The sequence below is a fragment of the Rhinatrema bivittatum genome, chromosome 9, assembly GCF_901001135.1.
Source record: "Rhinatrema bivittatum chromosome 9, aRhiBiv1.1, whole genome shotgun sequence".
NCBI lineage: Eukaryota > Metazoa > Chordata > Amphibia > Gymnophiona > Rhinatrematidae > Rhinatrema > Rhinatrema bivittatum.
In genome coordinates, this window is record NC_042623.1 from 171,319,660 (window position 1) to 171,344,064 (window position 24,405).

The following is a 24,405-nucleotide window of genomic DNA, read 5'->3' on the forward strand; positions in this document are numbered from 1 at the left end:
CCCTCCCGAACCCCCCCAAAATGTCTTAAATTACCTGGGGTCCAGTGGGGGGGTCCCGTTGTGATCTTCCACTCTCGGGCCATGGGTGCGTTGATAGAAATGGCGCCGGCGCTACCTTTGCCCTGTCATATGACAGGGCAAAGGTAGCACCGGCGCCATTTTGCTTCCTGTCCCCCGACGTCACGAGCGTAGGAGATCGCTCCTGGACCCCCGCTGGACCCCCAGGGACTTTTGGCCAGCTTGGGGGGGCCTCCTGACCCCCACAAGACTTGCCAAAAGTCCAGTGGGGGTCCGGGAATGACCTCCTGCACTCGAATCGTGTTGCCGTAATGGAAAATGGCGCCGGCCATTAGGCCGGCGCCATTTTGCAGTACGGCAATATGACCATATGGCCGGCGCCATTTTGCAAAATGGTGCCGGCCATATGGCCATATTGCCGTACTGCAAAACGGCGCCGGCCATATGGCCGGAGCCGTTTTCCATTACGGCAACACGATTCGAGTGCAGGACTTGACAAAAGTCCAGTGGGGGTCCGTATGGCCGGCGCCATTTTGCAGTACGGCAATATGACCATATGGCCATATGGCCATATTGCCGTACTGCAAAATGGCGCCATATGGCCGGCGCCATTTTCCATTACGGCAACACGATTTGAGTGCAGGAGGTCGTTCCCGGACCCCCGCTGGACTTTTGGCAAGTCTTGTGGGGATCAGGAGGCCCCCCCAAGCTGGCCAAAAGTCCCTGGGGGTCCAGCGGGGGTCCAGGAGCGATCTCCTACGCTCGTGATGTCGGAGGACAGGAAGCAAAATGGCGCCGGCGCTACCTTTGCCCTGTCATATGACAGGGCAAAGGTAGCGCCGGCGCCATTTCTATCAACGCACCCGTGGCCCGAGAGTGGAAGATCACAACGGGACCCCCCCACTGGACCCCAGGTAATTTAAGACATTTTGGGGGGGTTCAGGAGGGTGGGGGATTTATTTTAAAGGGTCGGGGTGGGTTTTAGGGATGTTTTAGTGTGCCGGTTTTCCCACCCTCCCCCGATTTACGATTTACACGATATTTAAAAAAACAAAACCACGACGATCCGATTCCCTCCCCCTCCCAGCCGAAATCGATCGTTAAGACGATCGATCACACGATTCACATCTCTATCAGCAACTTCTCACTTCTCAAGACCTGCCGCCCGAGGAAGCCGCCCAGGCGGATCGTTTGGAGTCTGCCATAGCGTACGGGGCGGATGCCTTGTACGACCTGTTCTGAGTATTGTCGAGGTCCATGGTTTCAGTAGTCGCGGCAAGACTTCTCTTTTGGCTCCATAACTGGGCGGCGGATGCCTCCTCCAAGTCAAGCCTGGGCTCTCTGCCTTTCAGGGGCAAGTTCCTCTTCGGCAAGGATCTGGACCAGATCATCAAGTCCCTGGGGGAGAACGCAGTTCACCGCCTCCCTGAGGACAGACAACGTACCTCCCGGTCCTTTGCCACTTCTCGGTCCAGGGCCAGAGCGCAGCGGCGCTACAGGAGTTACAGGCAGACGGGTCCTCGAACACCTTCCTCCAGATCCCAGTCCTGGCCCCGGTCCTTTCGTGGGCGCAGGCCTGCGCGCGACGGGTCGGGACAGGGGAACCTCCCACCCAAGTCCACTCAATGATGACAGCCTCGCCCACTCCTCCACCCCCAGGATCGGGGGTCGTCTCTCGCATTTCTACGAGGAGTGGGTGCGCATCACCTCAGACCAGTGGGTCCTGGATACTCTAAAGAATGGCTACGCCTTGGAGTTTGTCCGCCCCCCGAGGGACAGGTTCCTCTTTTCCCCCTGTGGGTCGGACCTCAAGAGGAGAGCGATGCAGCAAACTCTGGACTGGTTGCAGGAGATAGGGGCAATTTCTCCCGTCCCCTTCGGCGAGGTGGGCTCAGGCCATTATGCCATCTACTTCGTCGTGCCCAAAAAGGATGGCTCCTACCGGCCCATCCTGGATCTAAAGGAGGTCAACAAGTCCTTACGGGTCCTCAATTTCCGCATGGAGACGCTACGCTCAGTCATCGCAGCAGTGCATCAGGGGGAGTTCCTTGCTTCTCTGGATTTGACGGAGGCTTATCTGCACATACCCATCCTTCCAGCTCACCGGCGGTTCCTCCGTTTCAAGATCCTGGACCAACATTTTCAGTTCACGGCACTTCCCTTCGGGTTAGCAACCGCTCCCCAAACATTCACCAAGATCATGGTGGTAGTGGTGGCAGCCCTGAGGAGAGAGGGCATTCTCGTTCATCCCTATCTAGACGACTGGCTGATACGTGCAAAGTCTTTCGCCCATGGACAGTCGTCGGTAGCCAGGGTGGTCCAGTTGCTTCGCTCCCTGGGCTGGGTTGTGAACTTCTCCAAGAGCTCCCTCGTTCCTTCTCAACACTTGAACTTCTTGGGAGCGCACTTCGACACTCGTCAGGGCAAGGTCTTCTTGCTCCCGGACAAGGCCCAATCCTTGCGGGAACACATACGGTGGTTTTATGCGTTGCCCGAACCCACCTCCTGGGACTATCTTCAGCTTCTGGGCGTGATGGCCTCCACCATCAACCTCGTGCCCTGGGCCTTTGCGCATCTACGTCCCCTGCAGGTGGCTCTCCGTTCACGCTGGAAACCAGTCTCACAGGATTATCAGATGGTACTTCCTCTCCTGCAAGTTGCCAAGGACAGTCTGCGTTGGTGGTTGGATCCGTCGCATCTGGCACGAGGCGTCTCCCTTGAGGTACCCAATTGGGTGGTGGTCACCACCCATGCCAGTCTCTTCGGGTGGGGAGCCGTCTGCGAACGAAGCTCCGCAGAGGGCACGTGGTCGAAAGTACAAGCGGCGTGGCCGATCAATCGACTGGAAACCAGAGCGGTGCGTCTGGCGCTCCTACATTTCCTTCCGCTGGTGCAGAACCGGGAGGTCAGGATACTCTCGGACAACGCCACACCGTTGCCTACATCAATCGTCAGGGAGGCACGAGGAGTTGGCACGTATCGCACGAGACGGCGCGTCTGATGGAGTGGGCAGAGATTCATCTAGCCCGCCTCGCGGCTTCACACATCGCAGGGGTGGACATCGTTCAGGCGGACTACTTGAGTCGACAACAGCTGGATCCCGGAGAATGGTCCCTCTCCGACGAAGCGATGCAACTCCTTGTCTGCCGATGGGGGTCGCCACACTTGGACCTGATGGCGACCTCCCTCAACGCCAAGGCCCCCCGCTTCTTCAGCTTCAGAAGAGAGCGCGGCGCGGAAGGGGTGGATGCACTAGTTCTCCCGAGGGCCCCCCTACCTGCTTCTCTACGTCTTCCCTCCCTGGCCCCTGGTGGGCAAAATTTTTCGCAGAATAGAAAGTCATCAGGGGCCCGTGATCCTCGTGGCTCCAGAGTGGCCCCGTCGACCCTGGTTTGCAGATCTTCTACAATTGGCGATCGACGGTCCGTTTAGACTGGGACATCTTCCACGTCTGCTTCACCAGGGCCCGGTATTTTTCGGGCAGGCAGAACTCTTCTGTCTTGCGGCCTGGCTTTTGAGAGGCGCCGACTCAGATGCAGGGGCTACCCGGAGGCGGTAGTCTCGACTCTGCTGAAGGCTCGGAAGACGTCTACCTCGGTAGCTTATGTACGAGTCTGGAAGGTCTTTGAGATGTGGTGTTCCAGCCAGTGCACTCGCCCCACGAGGGCGTCGGTACCTCAGATCCTGCAGTTCCTTCAGGATGGACTGGACAAAGGACTCGCCTATAATTCGCTTCGGGTCCAGGTGGCCGCCCTTGGCTCGCTCGTACAGTATGGTGATCATTCTTCCCTCCTGCTCCAGCCTGACATCGCACGGTTCCTCAACGGGGTCAAACACTTGCGACCTCCGGTGAGGGACCCCTGCCCCTCCTGGAACCTCAACTTAGTACTTCGAGCTTTGTCAGGACCGCCCTTCGAACCGCTGCGCAACGCGACTATCAAGGATCTCACTCTCAAGACCGTCTTTCTCGTGGCCATCTGTTCCGCCCACCGCATCTCGGAACTTCAAGCACTGTCCTGCAGAGAGCCTTAACTCCGATTCACGGACTCGGGGGTCTCCCTCCGCACCGTTCCCTCTTTCCTCCCGAAGGTGGTATCGGCTTTCCACTTGAACCAGACGGTCGAGCTTCCATCCTTTGCTTCCGACGAACCATGGTCCCTCCGTCTTTTGGATGTTAAGCGCACGTTGCTTCGCTACCTGGAGGCTACTAATGACTTCAGGGTCTCCGATCATCTGTTCGTGCTCTGGTCGGGCCCGAAGAAAGGTTCACAGGCCTCGAAGGCGACGATTGCAAGCTGGCTAAAGGATGCCATTTCCGTATCTTACATTGGAGCGGGACGGGCTCCTCCTCGCGGCGTCATAGCTCACTCTACCCGCTCACAGGCAGCCTCCGGGGTGGAGGTGCTGTCCGTCTCCTCTCAGGAAATTTGTCGAGCGGCAACATGGAAATCGCTGCACACTTTTTCGAGACTTTATCGTCTACACCTGGCGTCGACAGCCTCTGGACACTTTGGCGACCAGGTTCTCCGAGCAGGCCTCTCAGGGACCCACCCGATTTAGGGAAGCTTGGGTACATCCCACCATCTGGACTGATCCTGGTACGTACAGGGAAAAGAAAATTATTCCTTACCTGCTAATTTTCGTTCCTGTAGTACCAAGGATCAGTCCAGACGCCCACCGCTATTGGGTTCTTGGTGCTGCTCTACTCGGGTTGCTCTTTCCTCTTAGAAGCATGCTGTGTCTTTTCGACTTTCATGTCTGTGTTCACAGCTCCCTACAAGTTGGCTGGTTTGCCGAACGTTGAGTTTTTAATGTTGAATGTGTGGTTGAATATCCTTTTATGGTTAAATATACTTGATCCAGACTGCTCTTTCAGTATTCTGTTGGGCTTTGATATACTTTATACGGAGCTCCTGCAGAGGGTGCACTGGTCTATATGGCAACACCCCTCAAAGTCTGTTCTGACTCCATCTGCTGGACGGGGGATATAACCCACCATCTGGACTGATCCTTGGTACTACAGGAATGAAAATTAGCAGGTAAGGAATAATTTTCTTGTCTCCGCCCCAACAGCTGACTGACAGTATTGAGGCAGGAGCAGTGTGCATTGCTGCAGCTTTTGGGGTGCCATCCAGAAGTTGATAGATGTTTGATTTTTGCATTTTTTTCATGATTACCCTCAGGCTTTGCCCAGGGCCTGCTTGAGCCTCCTTCTTTCCCATTGCCCAAGCTGTTCCTTCTTTGGAGATACTGGCAATGGTGACTGGGGTGAAATGTTCCTCTAAAAAGTGTGATTTAAAAAAAAATTGTATTTAATTTTGGAGGGGGCAATTAAATAAATATATAACAGAGAAAGGAGAAAAGTCCAAAGTGGTATAGTGAAATTGAAAGGTGGAAAAGAGAAAGGAGAAAAGTCCAAAGTGGTATAGTGAAATTGAAAGGTGGAAAAGATCAATGTGTGGAGAGAGACGAATAAATGGCAGAAATATTAAACAAATACTTCAGTTCGGTGCTCACTAAAGAGGACCCTGGAGAAGGACCATCGCTAGTTAACAAGAAACCGGAGGGGAGTGGAGTAGATGTAACTCCATTTACAGTAGAGATTGTATGGGAAGAGCTGGGGAAACTGAAAGTGGAAAAAGCCATGGGGCCTGATGAGGTTCATCCCAGGATACTGAAAGAGCTCAGAGATGTGCTGGCAGCTCCGCTGAGTGACCTGTTCAATAGATCCCTGGAAACGGGAGTGGTGCTGAGAGATTGGAGAAGAGCGGTGGAGGTTCCGCGTCACAAGAGTGAGAGCAGAGAGGAGGCTAGTAACTACAGACCATTTAGCCTCACCTCGATGGTGGGAAAAGTAATGGAGTCACTGCTCAAAGAAAGAATAGTGAACTAACTACAGTCGGGAGAATTGCTGGACCAGAGGCAGCAGGAATTCACCAGGGGAAGATCCTGTCAGACAAATCTGATTGACTTTTTTGACTGGGTGACTAGGGAATTGGATAGACAAAGAGCGCTCGATATCATCTACTTGGATTTCAGCAAAGCTTTTGATACGGTCCCACACAGGAGGCTGGTGAGTAAAATGAGAAGCTTAGGAGTGAGTTCCGAAGTGGTGACCTGGATTGCAAACTGGTTGACGGACAGAAGGCAATGTGTGATGATAAATGGAACTTACTCTGAAGAGAGAGTGGTGTTAAGTGGAGTGCTACAAGGATCGGTGTTGGGACTGATCCTGTTCAATATCTATGTGAGCGACATAGCGGACGAGATAGAAGCTAAGGTTTGTCTTTTTGCGGATTACACTAAGATCTGCAACATTATGGCATACGATTTGAATTTATCTCTTAAAATCCTTTTTCTTGCCACAGATAGATGTAAGCATCATTAACATGGAACCCAAGCCTCCAATATATCCAAAACGTGGTTCATTACACCAAGTTTTGAGCCATGCATTGAAGTTTTCTATGTGGCTGTTATGACCATCGGTCGTAGATGGCTGCAACCAAAGCAACTCACTTCATGTACTGCTCTGCTCTCTTCTCCGGGCCTACTCGTGGCTGAGGCTAGTGGCTACCGCCGTAGTCCTCTGGGTTCCCAGGACTCCTCATGGCATCCAGGGCACCGCTACCACCCACGCTGACTCTGGGCCTTCCTAGGCACGCACGCGCACCACCAGCCTCTCCTTTGAAGACCCAATGGCTGGAACCTCAGGGGCGTCCCCGGCTGATGACGTCACCAGACTGGGATTCTTAAACACCACCTTCGCCCCTTGCTAGCTGACTTGGCAATGAGTTCATTCGCTACTGATATCTGCTCCTGGATCCTCAGACCTGTGGTTCCTGTATTGGTTCTACCTGCCTCTGGACTCTGCTTGGGTACCCGCTCCTCAGGGGCCCTGCTGCTCTCTTATGCGAGACTTCGTCTCCTGGTTTCCCCCACTCCTCAGGGCAGCGCTTTAGTTCTGTTTCAGTGACTCTACTTGGCACCACCGCTCCTCGGGGTACTGCTGTCATTTCTCTGCCAGAGATTCCATCATGCTTTCGTCACTACTGCAGAGATTCACCCGGGCTTCCCCGCTCCATGGATTGGCCTACGTCACTACGCCAGAGCCTCTCTTGCTGCACAGCCCCGCAACTCGGGTCACGCTCCGCTGCTGACCTCCAGAAGTTCCTGTCTCACACTCCTCGGAGCCTGCCCAGTGCTTCTCTCTCTCGGAGGTTCCTGCTCTGTTACATGCCTCTCCAGTTCAGCGAGTATACTGTGGGTTCTCCCTGAACTGTGTCTCTCACCCCGCTCCTCGGGATCCCCCAAAGTACTCCCTATACTGCACCTACGATCATGTGGCTGTGATGCAGGATGCTCCATTCCTCTACACTACTGAATCTCCTACCACAGCTGACCTCGCCTCCCCACAGGTTGTACCAACCCTTACATCGGGCCAAGGGCCCATGAACCCACGAATCCTAACAGTGGCTTAGCTTCTCTTTCCCCTTTCCATGAGAAGGTAATACTTCTGAAAATGCAATAGCCTTTACCATGTGTCTAATCTACTTCACCAGAGACTGGAAATCTCTCTGTACCACTTGGATATTGTCTCTAGAAAGGTTGTTGGTTCCCAGATGGATGATAATATCATCTTCAGATTTTTTGCTTTCTTCTTAGATTGCATTGACTATTTGAATAGCATTTCTACTGGCAGATGATCCCTCAAAGTGCCTTTGATTATGGAGTCACTGTTACGGTTATGGACCCTTGAGCCGGAGCGAGCGGTGATGACCACTGAGGGATTGCTCCCAATGGAACTCGTCTCCGGGAGGAGGAGCTGGTGAAGAGGAGTACTCACATGGAATGGTTCCAAGGGATCAGGCAGGATTTGCCCTCCGAGGAGCGGATAGCCTATGAACGCGGGAGAGTCCCTGAGAAGCAGGTACTCAGAGCATTCACCCAGTGAGACAGGAACCTAAACTCCATGAAGAAGCGGAATGGAGTCCTGGCAGAAGATCCGGGCAGGCAGCGAAGAAGCAGAATGGAGTCCAGGCAGAAGGTCAGGATGGGCAGCAGATGAGCAGAGACAAGAAAACGAGCCGAGGTCAACCTGAAGATCAAGCTGAAGACTGGATACAGGAACGAAGGCAGGAACTGGAGTAGGACCGGACTCGGCAGCTAGGCAGGAACTGGGAGCAAGGCAAGAACTCAGAGGCAAGGCAAGGCAGGAACTCAGAGGCAAGGCAGGAACTCGGAGGCAAGGCAAGGCAGGAACTCAGAGGCAAGACAGGAAGAACAGCCAGGCAGCAACAAAGAAGATCTGTTGTGAAGGCAAAGAAGGTAAGCAGCTATGGGGTTTAAATACCCCTCCTATGGGCGTCATCTTCCGGGGCCAGGCTGATTCTCCCATCGTGGCCCCTTTAAGAGGCAGGACCTCCCACCCACGTGTGTCAGGGGAGGCTCCGATGCTGTCTGAGAGGATGCTGCCCTAGCTGCGTGGCCAAGCATTTTCGGCCTCTCACAGGGGGACAGCCGCCCTGCCGGGTGGACCGAAGAGGTAGGGGGGCCTGGCCAGAGTATGCTGCGGCCAGGCACTGCAAAAATACCCCCCTGTTTCGCCCCTCATAGAAGGACTGGGCTTGCCAGGATGAGTGTGATGTAAGTGCTGAAGTAAGGACTTGTCCAGGATGTTAGATGATGGTTCCCAAGAGTTTTCTTCAGCACCAAAACCTTCCCAGGCAATCAAATACTCCCAACATCTATGGTGTCGTCGAACATCTAGGACCTCCTGAACCTGGTAGACTGGATCGTCCTCTGAAACTACCTCCGGGGGTTTTGGTGGCACAGTATGGTACGAAAAAAGCACCAATGCCTTCAAGAGAGACACATGGAAGGAATTGTGTATCCGGAGACTGGAAGGAAGTCATAAACGATAAGTTACTGGGCCCAGATGTTCAGCAATGGAAAAAGGACCAATGTTCCTGGGTGCCAACCACATGGATGGGCGAGTGCTGAGCCAGACCCGGTCCCCCGAGTTAAAGAGGGGAGCAGGACGGAGATGCTTATCAGAAGTGCGTTTGGCAGAGTCAGCGAACTTTTGCAAGTTGGCATTGGTGGTCTCCCATAGGTCATGCATCTGGCCTGTAGCGAGTTGCGCTGCAGGGGAGGGTATCGACAGTGGCAGCGATAATGGAAGCCTAGGATGCCTCCCATAGACCACTAGGAGTGGGGACGATCCAGAAGCAGAGTGGATATGTGAGTTGTGTGAAAACTCCGCCCAAGGTAACAGTGAAGACCAATCAACTTGGCGGCTTCCCATGAAGGATCAGAGAAAGGTTTTCAACCCCCGATTAAGCCGTTCAGCTTGTCCATTCCCTTGTGGGTGAAAGGCTGTGGTGAAGTCCAAGCGCACCCCAAATTTCTTGCACAAGGCATGCCAGTACTTGGCCGGACATTAGGGGCCCTGATCAGATGCAATGTGCCGGGGAAGGCCATGCAGACAAAATATGTGAAGCGTAAATAGTCATGCCAATTCAGGAGTAGAGGGTAGTTTCGGCAGAGAAATAAAATGTGCCATTTTAGAGAATCTGTCAACCATGACCCATAATCACATGATTGCCAAAGGAGGTAGGAAGGTCTACCACAAAATAGAGATGTGAATCGTGTGATCGATCGTCTTAACGATCGATTTCGGCTGGGGGGGGGGGGAGGGAATCGGATCGTCGCAGTTTTGTTTTTTTAAATATCGTGTAAATTGTAAATCGGGGGAGGGCGGGAAAACCGGCACACTAAAACAACCCTAAAACCCACCCCGACCCTTTAAAATAAATCCCCCACCCTCCCAAAATGTCTTAAATTACCTGGGGTCCAGTGGGGGGGTCCCGGTGTGATGTTCCACTCTCGGGCCACGGGTGCGTTGATAGAAATGGCGCCGGCGCTACCTTTGCCCTGTCATATGACAGGGCAAAGATAGCGCCGGCGCCATTTTGGTTCCTGTCCCCCGATGTCACGAGCGTAGGAGATCGCTCCCGGACCCCCGCTAGACCCCCAGGGACTTTTGGCCAGCTTGGGGGGGCCTCCTGACCCCCACAAGACTTGCCAAAAGTCCAGCAGGGGTCCGGGAACGACCTCCTGCACTCGAATCGTGTTGCCGTAATGCAAAATGGCGCCGGCCATACGGCCATAAGGCCGGCGCCATTTTACAGTACGGCAATATGGCCATACGGCCGGCGCCATTTTGCAATACTCGTGACGTTGTGACGTCAGGGGACAGGAACCAAAATGGCGCCGGCACTACCTTTGCCCTGTCATATGACAGGGCAAAGGTAGCGCCGGTGCCATTTCTATCAACGCACCCGTGGCCTGAGAGTGGAACATCACACCGGGACCCCCCCACTGGACCCCAGGTAATTTAAGACATTTTGGGGGGGTTCGGGAGGGTGGGGGATTTATTTTAAAGGGTCGGGTGGGTTTTAGAGTTATTTTAGTGTGCCGGTTTTCCCGCTCTCCCCCTTCCCCTCCCCCCTCCCCCTTCCCCCGATTTACGATTTTTGATGATAAATCGGGGGAATTCCTATTATATATCGCCTTTAACGATTTTTGACGATTTAAAATATATCGGACGATATTTTAAATCGTCAAAAAACAATTCACATCCCTTCCCCAAAATCCATGGAAATATGTGTCCATGGTTCCTGAGGGACGGGAAGAGGCTAGAGTAGTTCCCAAGGCCGATCAAGCAGGGGCTTTTGCTGTGCACAAGTCGGGCAGGAGTCAACATAGGACTTCACGTCCTGGATCATCTGAGGCCACCAATAATATCTGGACAATAGCTCCAAAGTTCGAGTTCTGCCTGGGTGCCCGGCAGTAAGAGAGTTATGTGCACAAGCAAGTTCTTTTGGTCACTGGAGAAGGGGAACTACCATCTTCCTTTGTGGTATAGTGTCGGTAGCCGCTAGTTGGACTTTGGCAAGATCCAAGATGTAGTGGGTTACCTCTGGTGCTTCTTCAGCCTCATGCAGCTTGGAAAGTGCATCTGCTTGTGTGTTCTTAGCTGCAGGACGGTAACATAGCATGAAATTGAATCGACTGAAGAAAAGCGACCACCGGGCCTGGCGCAGGTTTAGACGTTGAGCCTTACTAAGGAACTCAAGGTTCTTATGGTCGGTGTAAACTGTTATGGGGCGTTGTGCCCCCTCTAACCATTGTCTCCATTCTTCAAAAGCCATCTTGATGGCTAACAGTTCCTTGTCTCCTATTCCATAATTCTTCTCCGTGAGGGAAAACCTGCAGGAGAAGAAAGAGCAGGGGAGAAGAGTCCCTTGAGGAGAGTGTTGGCTGAGTACCGCCCCTACTGCGAAGTCAGAGGCGTCAACTTCCACAATGAATGGACGAGCTGGATCGGGGTGGTAAAGACATGGCTCTTGCAGAAATGCCCTCTTCAATTCGTCAAAGGCATGGATGGCTTCATCTGGCCAATGCTTAGTATTAGCTCCCTACTTAGTTAATGCCATTAAGGGTGCTACAATATGTGAGTAGTGGGGAATGAAATTCCTGTAGAAATTGGCGAAGCCAAGAAACCGTTGCAATGAACGAAGTCCCACAGGTTGCGGCCACTCCTGGATGCTGGTTAACTTGTCCGGGTCCATACGGAAGCTGGTGGTAGATACAATGAAGCCCAGGAAAGGCAGGGATTCCTGTTCAAAAAGGCATTTCTCTAATTTAGCAAATAGTCGGTGTTCTCTTAGACATTGGAGAACCCGACGAACATTCGTGCAATGTGTACTCAGGTCCTTGGAATAGATCAGGACATCATCAAAGTAGACAATTACCCCTTTATGAAGCATAAGAACATAAGAAAATGCCATACTGGGTCAGACCAAGGGTCCATCAAGCCCAGCATCCTGTTTCCAACAGTGGCCAATCCAGGCCATAAGAACCTGGCAATTACCCAAAAACTAAGTCTATTCCATGTTACCATTGCTAATGGCAGTGGCTATTCTCTAAGTGAACTTAATAGCAGGTAATGGACTTCTCCTTCAAGAACTTATCCAATCCTTTTTAAACACAGCTATACTAACTGCACTAACCACATCCTCTGGCAACAAATTCCAGAGTTTAATTGTGCGTTGAGTAAAAAAGAACTTTCTCCAATTAGTTTTAAATGTGCCCCATGCTAACTTCATGGAGTGCCTCCTAGTCTTTCTACTATCCGAAAGAGTAAATAACCGATTCACATCTACCCGTTCTAGACCTCTCATGATTTTAAACACCTCTATCATATCCCCCCTCATTCGTCTCTTCTCCAAGCTGAAAATTCCTAACCTCTTTAGTCTTTCCTCATAGGGGAGCTGTTCCATTCCCCTTATCATTTTGGTCAACCTTCTCTGTACCTTCTCCATTGCAATTATATCTTTTTTGAGATGCGGCGACCAGAATTGTACACAGTATTCAAGGTGCGGTCTCACCATGGAGCGATACAGAGGCATTATGACATTTTCATTTTATTCACCATTCCCTTTCTAATAATTCCCAACATTCTGTTTGCTTTTTTGACTGCCGCAGCACACTGTACCGACGATTTCAATGTGTTATCCACTATGACACCTAGATCTCTTTCTTGGGTTGTAGCACCTAATATGGAACCCAACATTGTGTAATTATAGCATGGGTTATTTTTCCCTATATGCATCACCTTGCACTTATCCCGGAATATCTCATTCATTAAATTTTGGAATATTGTGGGTGTGTTGCATAGTCTAAATGGCATTATGAGATATTTGTTATAGCCATCACGTGTATTAAACGCCATCTTCCGCTCATCTCCTGATTTTATTCAGACCAGATTGTAGGTCCTACAAAGGTCCAATTTAGAGAATACCTTGGCTCCATGGAAGTGGTCCACCGGTTCCATGGCCTTCGCAAACTGTTATGGTTGTGGACCCTTGAGCCGGAGTGAGCAGTGATGATCACCGAGGGATTGCCCCCAATGGAACTCGTCTCCGGGAGGTGGAGATGGTGAAGAGAAGTACACACATGGAATGGTTCAAGGGATCAGGCAGAACGGCCCTCCAAGGAGCGGATAGCCTATGAACGCAGGAGATCCCACGAGGAGCGGGTACTCAGAGCGTTCATCCAGCGAGACAGGAACCGAAACTCCATGAAGAAGTGGAATGGAGTCCAGACAGAAGGTCAGGATGGGCAGCAGACAAGCAGAGACGAGAAGACGAGCCGAGGTCAACCTGGATATCAAACTGAGGACTAGATACAGGAATGAAGGCAGGAACTAGAGTAGGACTGGACTCGGCAGCCAGGCAGGAACTCGGAGGCAAGGCAGGAACTTGAAGGCAAGGCAAGGCAGGAACTTGGAGGCAAGGCAGGAAGAACAGCCAGGCAGCAACAAAGAAGACCTGTTGCGAAGGCAAAGTAGGCAAGCAGCTATGGGGTTTAAATACCCCTCCTATGGGTGTCATCTTCCGGGGCCGGGCTGATTCTCCCTCCGTGGCCCCTTTAAGAGGTGGGGCCTCCCGCGCACGCGCGTCAGGGGAGACCCCAATGCTGCCCTAGCCATGCGGCTGAGCATTCTCGGCCTCCCACGGGGGGAGAACCACCATGCCAGGTGGACCGAAGAGGTAGGGGGGCCTGGCTGGGGTCTGTCGCAGCCAGGCACCACAATAGTCACCCAGCACTATGAGCTTTTTCTTATGGTTATTGATTTTATTATGGAATTTCTGCTTGCATTGTATTTCTTCTCTCTTTTCAGATACCACTTCAGTCTCCATTGCTAGAGCTTCTTCATTTTTTAATACAGAGAAGGTAATTTGTACAGGTGTCACTTGAGGGAGTGTGTATCTCTACATCACAGATCTTACTCTACCAGATCCCACTGTAAACCATTTGTTCTTGGGTTCCTGTGCACTCTTGTGCAAGTGTGTGTGTGTGGGGGGGGGACGGGACATGTGGGCTGTATACTTGAGAAGACTGGATATTTTTGGGTCATAGGACTTATCAAATCTGAGCCCACTGTATACCACTTTTTTCTCTGTTTTTGAATTCTCTGTGGTAGCGGGGAAATGATTCAGCTTTAAGGATAGCCAACTCTTTTTTTCATGGAAGAGAGTTCTAAACAAATGGGGCAAACCCTAATTTTCCAGATGATTTGCCTCAAGATAAAAGCTCCATAAATGTTACATTGGATAGACCTCATTTTGCTCAATTGATTTGATAGAGATCACTTAAGGAATTGTCTAGTTACCAAATTATCTTGTTTTCAATTATGTATCCAGGCAAACTATATTAGAAGAAAAAACCCTGGGGTGGGATAGGAGAGGGGTAGGGTAGGAGGGAATTAAACAGTTGGCACCCTTCTTTCTGTGCTTAAGCCTTAAGTACTGCTATTGAATTGGAGCAGCCCCTCCCCCAGAAAAACTCCATCCTCTTAGGTGAGGTTTTTTTTTACTTAAATGAAAATCTATTCAAGTATACCACTTTTGCACTGCTAAAAAAAACTCAGTATTAATATTACACACTACAGAGCTGACCTATGCCACATATTAAAAAAGTGGAAAGAAGGCAAAACGATTACTAGCATGGTTAAAAGGGGAGGTGAAAGAAGCCATTTTAGCCAAAAGATCTTCATTCAAAAATTGTAAGAAGGATCCAACAGAAGAAAATAGGATAATACATAAGCATTGGCAAGTTACATGTAAGACATTGATAAGACAGGCTAAGAGAGAATTTGAAAAGTTGGCCATAGAGGCAAAAACTCACAGTAAAAACTTTTTAAAATATATCTGAAGCAGAAAGAATGTGAGGGAGTCAGTTGGATTGTTAGATGATCGAGGAGTTAAAGGGGTACTAAGAGAAGATAAGGCCATCGCGGAAAGATTAAATTATTTCTTTGCTTCAGTGTTTACTGAAGAGGATTTGGGGCGGTATCCATACTGGAGAAGGTTTTCATGGGTAATGATTCAGATGGACTGAACCAAATCATGGTGAACCTAGAAGATGTGGTAGGCCTGATTGACAAGCTGAAGAGTATTAAATCACATGGACCAGATGGTATACACACCAGGGTTCTGAAGGAACTAAAAAATGAAATTTCAGACCTATTAGTAAAAATGTGTAACCTATCATTAAAATCATCCATTGTACCTGAAGGCTGGAGGATAGCTAATGTAACCCCAATATTTAAAAAGAGCTCCAGGGGCAATCCTGGAAACTACAGACCGGTTAGCCTGACTTCAGTGCCAGGAGAAATAGTGGAAAGTGTTCTAAGCATCAAAATCACAGAACATATAGAAAGACATGGTTTAATGGAACAAAGTCAGCATGACTTTACCCAAGGCAAGTCTTGTCTCACAAATCTACTTCACTTTTTTGAAGGAGTTAATTATTTATTTTTTATTTATTTTTAATTTTTATATACCGAGGTTCTTGTATGAAATACAAATCACTCCGGTTTACATAAAACATTGAAATGGGCTTTACATATAACAATAGAACAAATATATACATATTACATGTAACAATAAAACAAAGTACAAATTGAACATAGTATGGTATAGTTTCAAGAAACGTTTGAACTCAGTATCATAGTATAGTAACAAGTGAAACAATTAGGCACAGTGTCTTAATGGTGAACAAGGGGACGGGTCGACGTGAGGGACTACTGAATAAATAGTACGCGAGTATGCGAGCACACGAGTACACGAGTATGCGAGCATCTGGCTGCGTTAAGTGTCTGGGAAGGCTTGGCGGAAGAGCCATGTTTTTAGTCTTTTTTTGAACTCATGATGATTTGGTTCGAGTCTTAGATCTGGGGGGAGCGCGTTCCATTGGTGTGGGCCTGCTGAAGATAGTGCTCGTTTCCTTAGTAATGTTTTAGCAGGCAGGGCATACAGAGTGCCTTTGTAAGCACTTCTGATGGGTCTGGAAGATGTATGGGGTTGGAGTTGTGTGCTTAACCTGATGGGCGCAAGATTGTGAATCGCTTTGTAAACGATTGAGAGAACTTTGAAGAGGATCCTATGTTTGATAGGTAGCCAGTGAAGGTTACGGAGGATTGGAGTGATATGCTCTCTTTTGTTGGAGTTTGTGAGGATTTTAGCGGCAGCGTTCTGTACCATATGTAAGGGTTTGATCGTATTTATGGGGAGTCCGAGTAGAAGGGAATTGCAGTAATCCAGCTTAGAAAATATGATGGATTGGAGTACTAGCCGGAAGTCGTTGAAGTGAAGGAGGGGTTTTAGCTTTCTGAGGACTTGCAGTTTGTAAAAGCAGTCCTTTGTGGTTGTATTTAATTTATAAACTTTTTTAGGTTTAGATTGTTGTCTAGCCAAGCTCCTAGATCCCTGACATCAGGAGAGAGATTGATATTTGGGTTTGTTGATTGAGAGGAGCTTGATGAGATGGTGGGAGGATCATGAGAGATAATGAGCATTTCCGTTTTATTGGCATTCAAAACTAAGTTGAGACTAGAGAGTAGGGCTTTAATTGGTTGAAGGCAGTCATTCCAAAAGGTAATAGTTTTTTGAAGGGATTCTGTGATCGGGATAAGGATTTGAATGTCATCTGCATAGAGGTAATGGGTAAGCTTAAGGTTTGCGAGTAAGTGGCAGAGAGGGAGGAGGTATATGTTGAAGAGGGTGGGTGAAAGTGAGGATCCTTGAGGGACTCCTTGGTCTGTCAGGATGGGATGAGATTCCTTGTTGTTTATCCTGACTTTATAGAACCTATTGCTCAGGAAGGACTGAAACCAATTGAGTGCTGAGCCTTTGATGCCTATGTTGGCTAGTTGGTCTATAAGTAGTGAGTGTTTTACCGTGTCAAAGGCTGCAGACAAATCTAGGAGAACCAGCAGGTAGGATCATTTTTTCTCCAGGTTTACGAGGATGGTGTCCGTAAGTGATAAAATGAGAGATTCGGTGTTTAGGGATTTGTGAAAGTCGTACTGGGCCGGAGATAGAATGTTATGATCTTCCAGATATTCTGACAGTTGCTTGTTGACAATTTTTTCCATCAATTTGGCAATTAGCGGTAAGTTTGAGATTGGTCGGAAGTTAGCTGGGTCTGATGGAGAGGTGTTTGGTTTTTTTTAGCAGTGGTTTGAGGATTGCCAATTTTAACTGGTTAGGGACTAAACCTTGAGATAGAGATGTGGTGATAATTTCCAAAATTGGTTTTGAGATGGTGTGGATAAAGGTGAACCGGTAGACATGTGGATAAAGGTGAACCGGTAGATGTAGTGTACTTGGATTTTCAGAAGGTGTTTGACGAAGTTCCTCATGAGAGGCTTCAAGGAAAAGTAAAAAGTCATCGGATAGGTGGTGATGTCCTTTCGTGGATTACAAACTGGCTAAAAGACAGGAAACAGAGAGTAGGATTAAATGGACAATTTTCTCAGTGGAAGAGAGTGGGCAGTGGAGTGCCTCAGGGATCTGTATTGGGATCCTTACTTTTCAATAAATTTATAAATGATCTGGAAAGAAATATGATGAGTGAGGTAATCAAATTTGCAGATGATACAAAATTGTTCAGAGTAGTTAAGTCACAAGCAGATTGTGATAAATTGCAGTAATACCTTATGGACTGGAAAATTGGGCATCAAAATGGCAAATGAAATGTAATATGGTTACGTGCAAGGTGAAGTATAAAGGGAAAAATAACCCATGCTATAGTTACATAATGTTAGGTTCCATATTAGGTGCTACCACCCAAGAAAGAGATCTAGGCATCATAGTGGATAACACATTGAAATCGTCGGTTCAGTGTTCTGCAGCAGTCAAAAAAAGCAAACAGAATGTTGGGAATTATTAGAAAGGGAATGATGAATAAAACGGAAAATGTCATAATGCCTCTGTATCGCTCCATGGTGAGACCGCACCTTGAATACTGCGTACAATTCTGGTCGCCGCATCTCAAAAAAGATATAATTGCAATGGAGAAGGTACAGAGAAGGGTGACCAAAATGATAAGGGGAATGGAACAGCTCCCCTATGAGGAAAGACTAAAGAATTTAGGACTTTTCAGCTTGGAGAAGAGACGGCAGAGGGGGGATATGATAGAGGTGTTTAAAATCATGAGAGGTCTAGAATGGGTAGATGTGAATCGGTTATTTACTCTTTCAGATAACAGAAAGACTAGGTGGCACTCCATGAAGTTAGCATGTGGCACATTTAAAACTAATTGGAGAAAGTTCTTTTTCACTCAACACACAATTAAACTCTGGAATTTGTTGCCAGAGGATATGGTTAGTGCAGTTTGTGTAGCTGGGTTTAAAAAAGGATTGGATAAGTTCTTGGAGAAGTCCATTACCTGCCATTAATTAAGTTGACTTACAAAATAGCCACTACTATTACTAGCAACAGTAACATGGAATTGCCTTAGTTTTTGGGTAATTGCAAGGTTCTTATGGCTTGGATTGGCCACTGTTGGAAACAGGATGTTGGGCTTGATGGATCCTTGGTCTGACCCAGTATGGCATGTTCTTATGTTCTTCTTATGTTCTTAAGTTATAAAAAGACACCACTTTTGCTCTGCTAAAATATTAAATATTAATACACCACATAACAGTGCTGACCTATGCCACACAGTTATAAAAATACTTTTTGGCTAAAAGTTAAGATTTCAAGGAATTATCAGATACTTAGCTGAAGTTCCCGTGCTCAAGCAGAGGCAGTCCAGAAGATCCCCAACCTTTGTGAGCCTGGCCAGCATTACCCAATGGTGAACCATGGGGGACTTGAGCATGCTCAGCTAGAAATACTGCACTCATGTCCGCCGTGGCTTCTCTGATCTTGGAGATCATATTCTGAGCTTTAATCAGAACTTGGTAGAACACTGGCAGCTTTGAGAAGTTCCTGCCATAACCTCTCAGATGATTAAAGAAAAGTTGCCAGTCATATTGTAGGCTGCACAACTAGCAAAGATAGTAACAGGTTAGTGTGCACCATGCAGAGGTGGGTCTGCATAAAGGAGCCTCCCCAGGATCTGGCAGCAGAAATTTCAGACCTGGCTTTGGATACATACCAGGCCTTGCCCACCCTTTCCCAATGGGAGACTCTGAATACCAGCATAGACCCAGTGCTCCAATGCCCAAAAAAATCTAGCAACCTCCTTTGAGTCTGGGCCAAGAACTCAGTGGTTGGCTTCAGGACAATCCATCAATGCCAGAGCATACTTGCCACTAGTTGGTTGATGACCAAGACCCTTCCCCTGAGGGTTAGCAACTTCATCAGACCCATGCATGACTACAGGAGAATGCCTACTTTGTCTTTCAGTTCACTGCAGTTGACAGGTGGACTCCTAGGTATCGCAATGCCTTCCTGCTCCAAGCTAGATGACAAAGAGCTTTGGGGAGTTTATCCACCTATTATCTTAGTAAAGGCTCAGAACATTTGGCCCAATTGATCTTTGCTGAGGATGCAGCAGAGTACACCTGCTGGCATGCCTGCACCCTCTCTAGATCAACCGGGTCTCGAGCCATGAGCAGTACATCATTGGCATATGTCAAAAGAATCACTCACATCTCAGGATCCTGCAGCACTAACCAAGTGAACCTCCTGCATAGGAGGTGCAGGAAAGACTCAATGGCCAGTGCGTACAGTTGCCCTAACAAGGGCACCTTTGATGTACTCCTCACCTGAACACCAGAGGCCAATTAGCTTTCATGGACCAATTGACCTTCACGAGGCACTCTGCAGAATTGTACAGAAGTGGTAGGAGTCCCTCAAAATATAGGCCGAAACCAAACACTTTCAGGGTTTCAATGAGGTATCCATAATCTACTCTATCGAACCCCTTCTCCTGGTCTAGAGCAAGAAGAGCAATCAGCAGACCAGTCCACAAGCGAGAATGATTAGATCCCAGACCAAAAAGATGTTATCAAACATGGTCGAGGTGAATCACGTTGTCTAGCACAAACTTAATCTGCAACGAGATGGCTTTGGCTATAATATTTTAGTTTGTGCTGACAGTGAGACTGGGTGCCAGTTCTTCACATCACACAGGTCCCCCTTCACAGGTATTAGATTTAACATAGTGTGATTGCATGACAACAGTAACTGCCCATTCTCGAAAGCTTCTTCTAGGACCTGCAGGAGGTCGGGATGTAGCTCATTCCCTCTATGTTCAGCCAGTCGATGCCCGGAAAATTATTATAGGGCATCAGTCCTGGGACTTCAGAGACACTTTGGCCACACAGAGGTCTATCCAACTACTTCCTGTCACCCTGACTAAGGGAAGCCCTTCCCATAAAAACCTGCAACTGTATGGATTGGTGGGATCCAACATTGAATAAAATCTTCTGGCTCTAGATCAGATATTCTCCGGAATGGTGAGGGAGACACGTCCACAGACAGCAGGCATGCTATCTGCTTCTTGGCCCCCCTTTTTCTTCTTCAACCCATAGAAGAAGCCTGAACTTCTATCCATCTCCCGAAAGATTTGGATGTGTGACCTAATGTAACACCCCCCTTCCCGGTTCTGACACTCAACTACAGTAGTTCCTGGAGGGTGTGCTTCTTCTTGATGTACATGCTCTGCAGACCTTAGTCCCTGAGCGAGGCAAGTGCTTCTTAAGATAGAGCACTTTCCCCTCAAACTGCTCATTTCCAGCACTGCACCTTCTGCTCGCGAAACTGGCATACTACTGACAGAGGATCTTGAGTCAAACCTTCCCCGCGTCCCACTACTGAATCAGTGAGGGGAAGTCCACCTTGTAGTCATGCCAGTCATTCCAAAATTCCCGAACCAACATCACAAATCGTATGTTAGCTCCTCTGCCTTCGCCTAAAACAAACAAATCAAATAAAAGTCTAAAGAAATGAAGTAAATGCTAAATAAAATTGAGGAGAGGTTCCTCAACACAAACGTAACTAAAATGTATCAAAATTGTAAAGCTAAAGAAATGAAAATATATGAAAATAAAGGTGTTTAAATCTCTGTTGCAGGAGCATGGGCTGCACACAACTTCTCTCTGGAAGATAAAGCCAGGACTGCATTAATCTGTCCAGAAAATCCAGAGTCATTGGCACCCCTAATTATTACATTCATGTATGTGTATGTAACCCCTTGGCAGGACAGATCCTGTTACTGGCACCCAGGGGCACATAGGAAAGAAAAGATGCTGATGGACTCTTTCTGTGCACACTCTCTTTCTCTCTTGGTCGCTCTATGGATAGCAAAGAATCTGAGTTCCAGGGCTCCCTTTAGGGGAAGAACAATTGTTCCAAGGCCCTTTTCCATTTCTGTATTAGCCCAGCACAAGTCCCTCTCTGTTCTTGTAAACAGCACTAATAATTAACACAGTTTTTCTAGTCACAAAACACACTCAAAAGCAGAGTGGTTTCCAGCTTGTTTTATTGATAGTTTATTTGGTGACATGAAAATTTACAGCTTCATTTCTCACTCAAATAAAGTCAATAAATCATAATACAGTAGATTTATTCATGAATTTGTGACCTCACTTCTATAGCAAAGTCTTTGGATTCTTTTGGAAGCACACTTCTTAACATTTGTTATCCTTTTCTTCCCAGTTACTCTAGTGACACTGATTACTCAGATTACCCAGATTGAAGATAGTTCAATCCTCCTTTAACTTTTACCTATTTATATTCCAGCTTTCTCCCCACTGTAGGTGGTTAGAATATAGTCCCAATATTTTATCTCTGTTTCATATTTTTCCTGAAGTCTTATTAAAAACTTTAGATTTTCAATTTAGTACCTGATGGGCACTCTCCTCTCAGTTCCTTCCCACTTTAGTCAGCAGCATACTCAATTCTTAAGAAAAATACTTTCAACTCCTTACCAATTTATATCTTCTAGTTTCCTTCCCTCTAAGCCATTGGCAGGATTCCTCTTCTCCCACTGAACTCCTCCATACTTCAGATTCTTTCAAGGTGAAAGACACCACTTCCCAAAGGTTTGGTTAGAGTCCCAGGTACCAAGGGCCATCAGCTCCCAGTGGAACAAAATATATTATTGATTCGAGCTAGGAGGCTGCGAGTATCATTGTATCTTCGATGGTGGTAGTTATTGGTATGAGTAGTTGGATATCGGCGTACATGTAGTATGTGACGCCGAGGCTTGAGATGAGTTGGCAGAGTGGAAGTAGGTAAATATTAAAGAGTGTGGCCGAGAGTGCGGACCCTTGAGGTACTCCGGTTTCAAGGGAAATGGCTTCTGAGGAGTGGTTGTTGAAGTTAACTTTGAAGTATCTGTTTTTGAGGAAGGATGTAAACCAGTCGAGAGTTTTGCCAGAGAGCCCGATGTTGGCTAGTCTGGATATTAGACTTTTGTGGTCCACCGTGTCAAATGCGGCAAAGAGGTCTAGTAGTATGAGTATATGACTTAGATTGTTGTCAAAACCTCTTAATATATTGTTTGATAGGTTGAGTAGCAGGGTTTCAGTGCTGTGATTTTTCCTGAAACCGTGTTGGGCAGGATGTAAGATGTTGTTGATTTTGAGATGTTCATTGAGTTGCTTCAAGGCCGCTTTCTCCATCATTTTAGCGAGAAGGGGTAGATTTGAGATTGGATGGTAGTTGTTTAGATCATCTGGATTGAGGTTCTTTTTTTTATTATTGGTTTGATCGTTGCAGTTTTTAATTTGTCTGGTAGCTCACCTTCTTCGAGAGATTTATATACGATTGCCGCGATAGTTGGAGCGACGGTATGAGCTATTTCCTTTAGATCACATGTTGGTATTGTGTCTAGTTCATGGCAGGCTGGGTTAATTTTTCTTAGAAGTTTCTCTGTTTCGTTGGTTGAGAATGGATCGAATTCGGACCATGGTATTATGTTTTTGAAGGATAGTTGGTCATCTGTGATCATGGATTTATTGATGTTTCTCGTTATTTTACTGATTTTGTTTTTGAAGAACATGGCAAGGTCTTGGCTTCTAATAGTAAATACAAATTAGAGAAAAATTATTCCAATAAATTGTAATAAGCTCACAACCAATGCAGTAGCAGGGACTAGAAATTCAGAATTAGACCAAAGGCAGGTCATAATGGCTGGTACTACTTCTTGTATTTATTTAGGTAATATTTATAATGCTGCCTTTTTGTCTACAGAGCTAACAAATATCTCTCTCTTAAACAGATGTGACCAGGAACTCAAAGCTCTTCTCCTGCAGCAAATCTCTGGTATTCAGCAATCTATCCGCTTTCAAAAAGTACCACCTCATGAATCCTTGCATAACATTCAACAAAGCAGGGAGAAGTCCTTGGTGGATACTACTTCTACTATTTCTACTGGGGATTTTATGGAGTTGATGGAATTAAGCAAGGAATTCGTTAATTCCAATGGACTGAGCAATGATCCAGAGAACCTACAGGAGCCAGAGAGGAAGAGATTCCTAGAGGAGAATTCAGAAATGTGGCTTCTCTACTCAGACAGTAAAACAGAAGCAGACTTTCAAAATTCCAACATGAAATCTGGAATTGATAATGTGGCTGTAACAAGAGCTCCCTCTATCAGTGGGGTCAGCAGTTCTGCTCCGGCCAATGCAGATCTCTTCATCAGGGCATCAGCAGCAGCAGACAGGATGGACACAGACAAATTCATTGAGACTACCCCATTAGGGAAAGATGAGGAATCTTCTCATGCTGAGCATGAGGCCAATGTATACTTCTCTCTCAACAGAACGAACAACTATTCCAAGAATGCTACAATGGCTAACCAAAGATCAATCAAACCAGGGGAACCCAAAGCAGATAAAAAAGAGAATTTAAAGCCTATCAATTCCCCATTACAGAAGTATGAAATGTTTTTACAAGAAAAACTCACTTCTCCAAAGTCTGTTGCAGAGCCAGCAGAGCTCAGAGGTGCTCAGAGCCAGTCATTTCTCTCTAATTACTCCACCAGCCACAACTGCAAACCCCAAACTCACATTGTGTTCCTCAAAGTGCACAAGAGTGCCAGCAGCACAATTATGAATATTCTCTTCCGCTTTGGTGAGACTCACAACCTGACATTTGCCCTCCCATACAACAGAGCCGCTCAGATGTTCTATCCACACTATTTCATGGCATCTTTTGTAGAAGGTTTCTCTCCAAACAAAATGACTGAATTCAACATCATGTGCCACCATATGAGGTTTCTGCAGACAGAGGTGAGAAGACATCAGGGGAAAGGGGAAAGAGGAAAGAATGAGAGAACAAAAAGAAAGTAGCAAGAGGGAGAGTAAGAGAGTGTGAGGAAAATATTGCAGAGAAAAAGAGAGATAAAGACCCTTTCAAATTTGTAGACTTTGCAAGTTAAAGTAATATAAGGTTCTGGTTTAGCATAAGGAATCAAAGGAGCATGTTGAACAGAAAGAGGGCAATATTCTAAGTCATTTCCATGGGTAAAGAAACCTTTTACCCAGAAAATGGGGACTTTGACATTGCCCAACCTGTC

At 47.5% G+C, this 24,405-nt stretch overlaps 1 protein-coding gene across 1 annotated transcript in view; it reads left to right on the top strand.

Annotated features, from left to right (window-relative positions):
* Positions 1–24,405, top strand: part of LOC115099495 — a 132,505-nt gene that overhangs the window by 79,866 nt on the left and 28,234 nt on the right. The window contains exon 3 of the mRNA XM_029617170.1: positions 23,107–24,118. Coding sequence (XP_029473030.1) covers positions 23,107–24,118 — 1,012 coding nt within the window. The remainder of the gene's footprint in view (positions 1–23,106; positions 24,119–24,405) is intronic.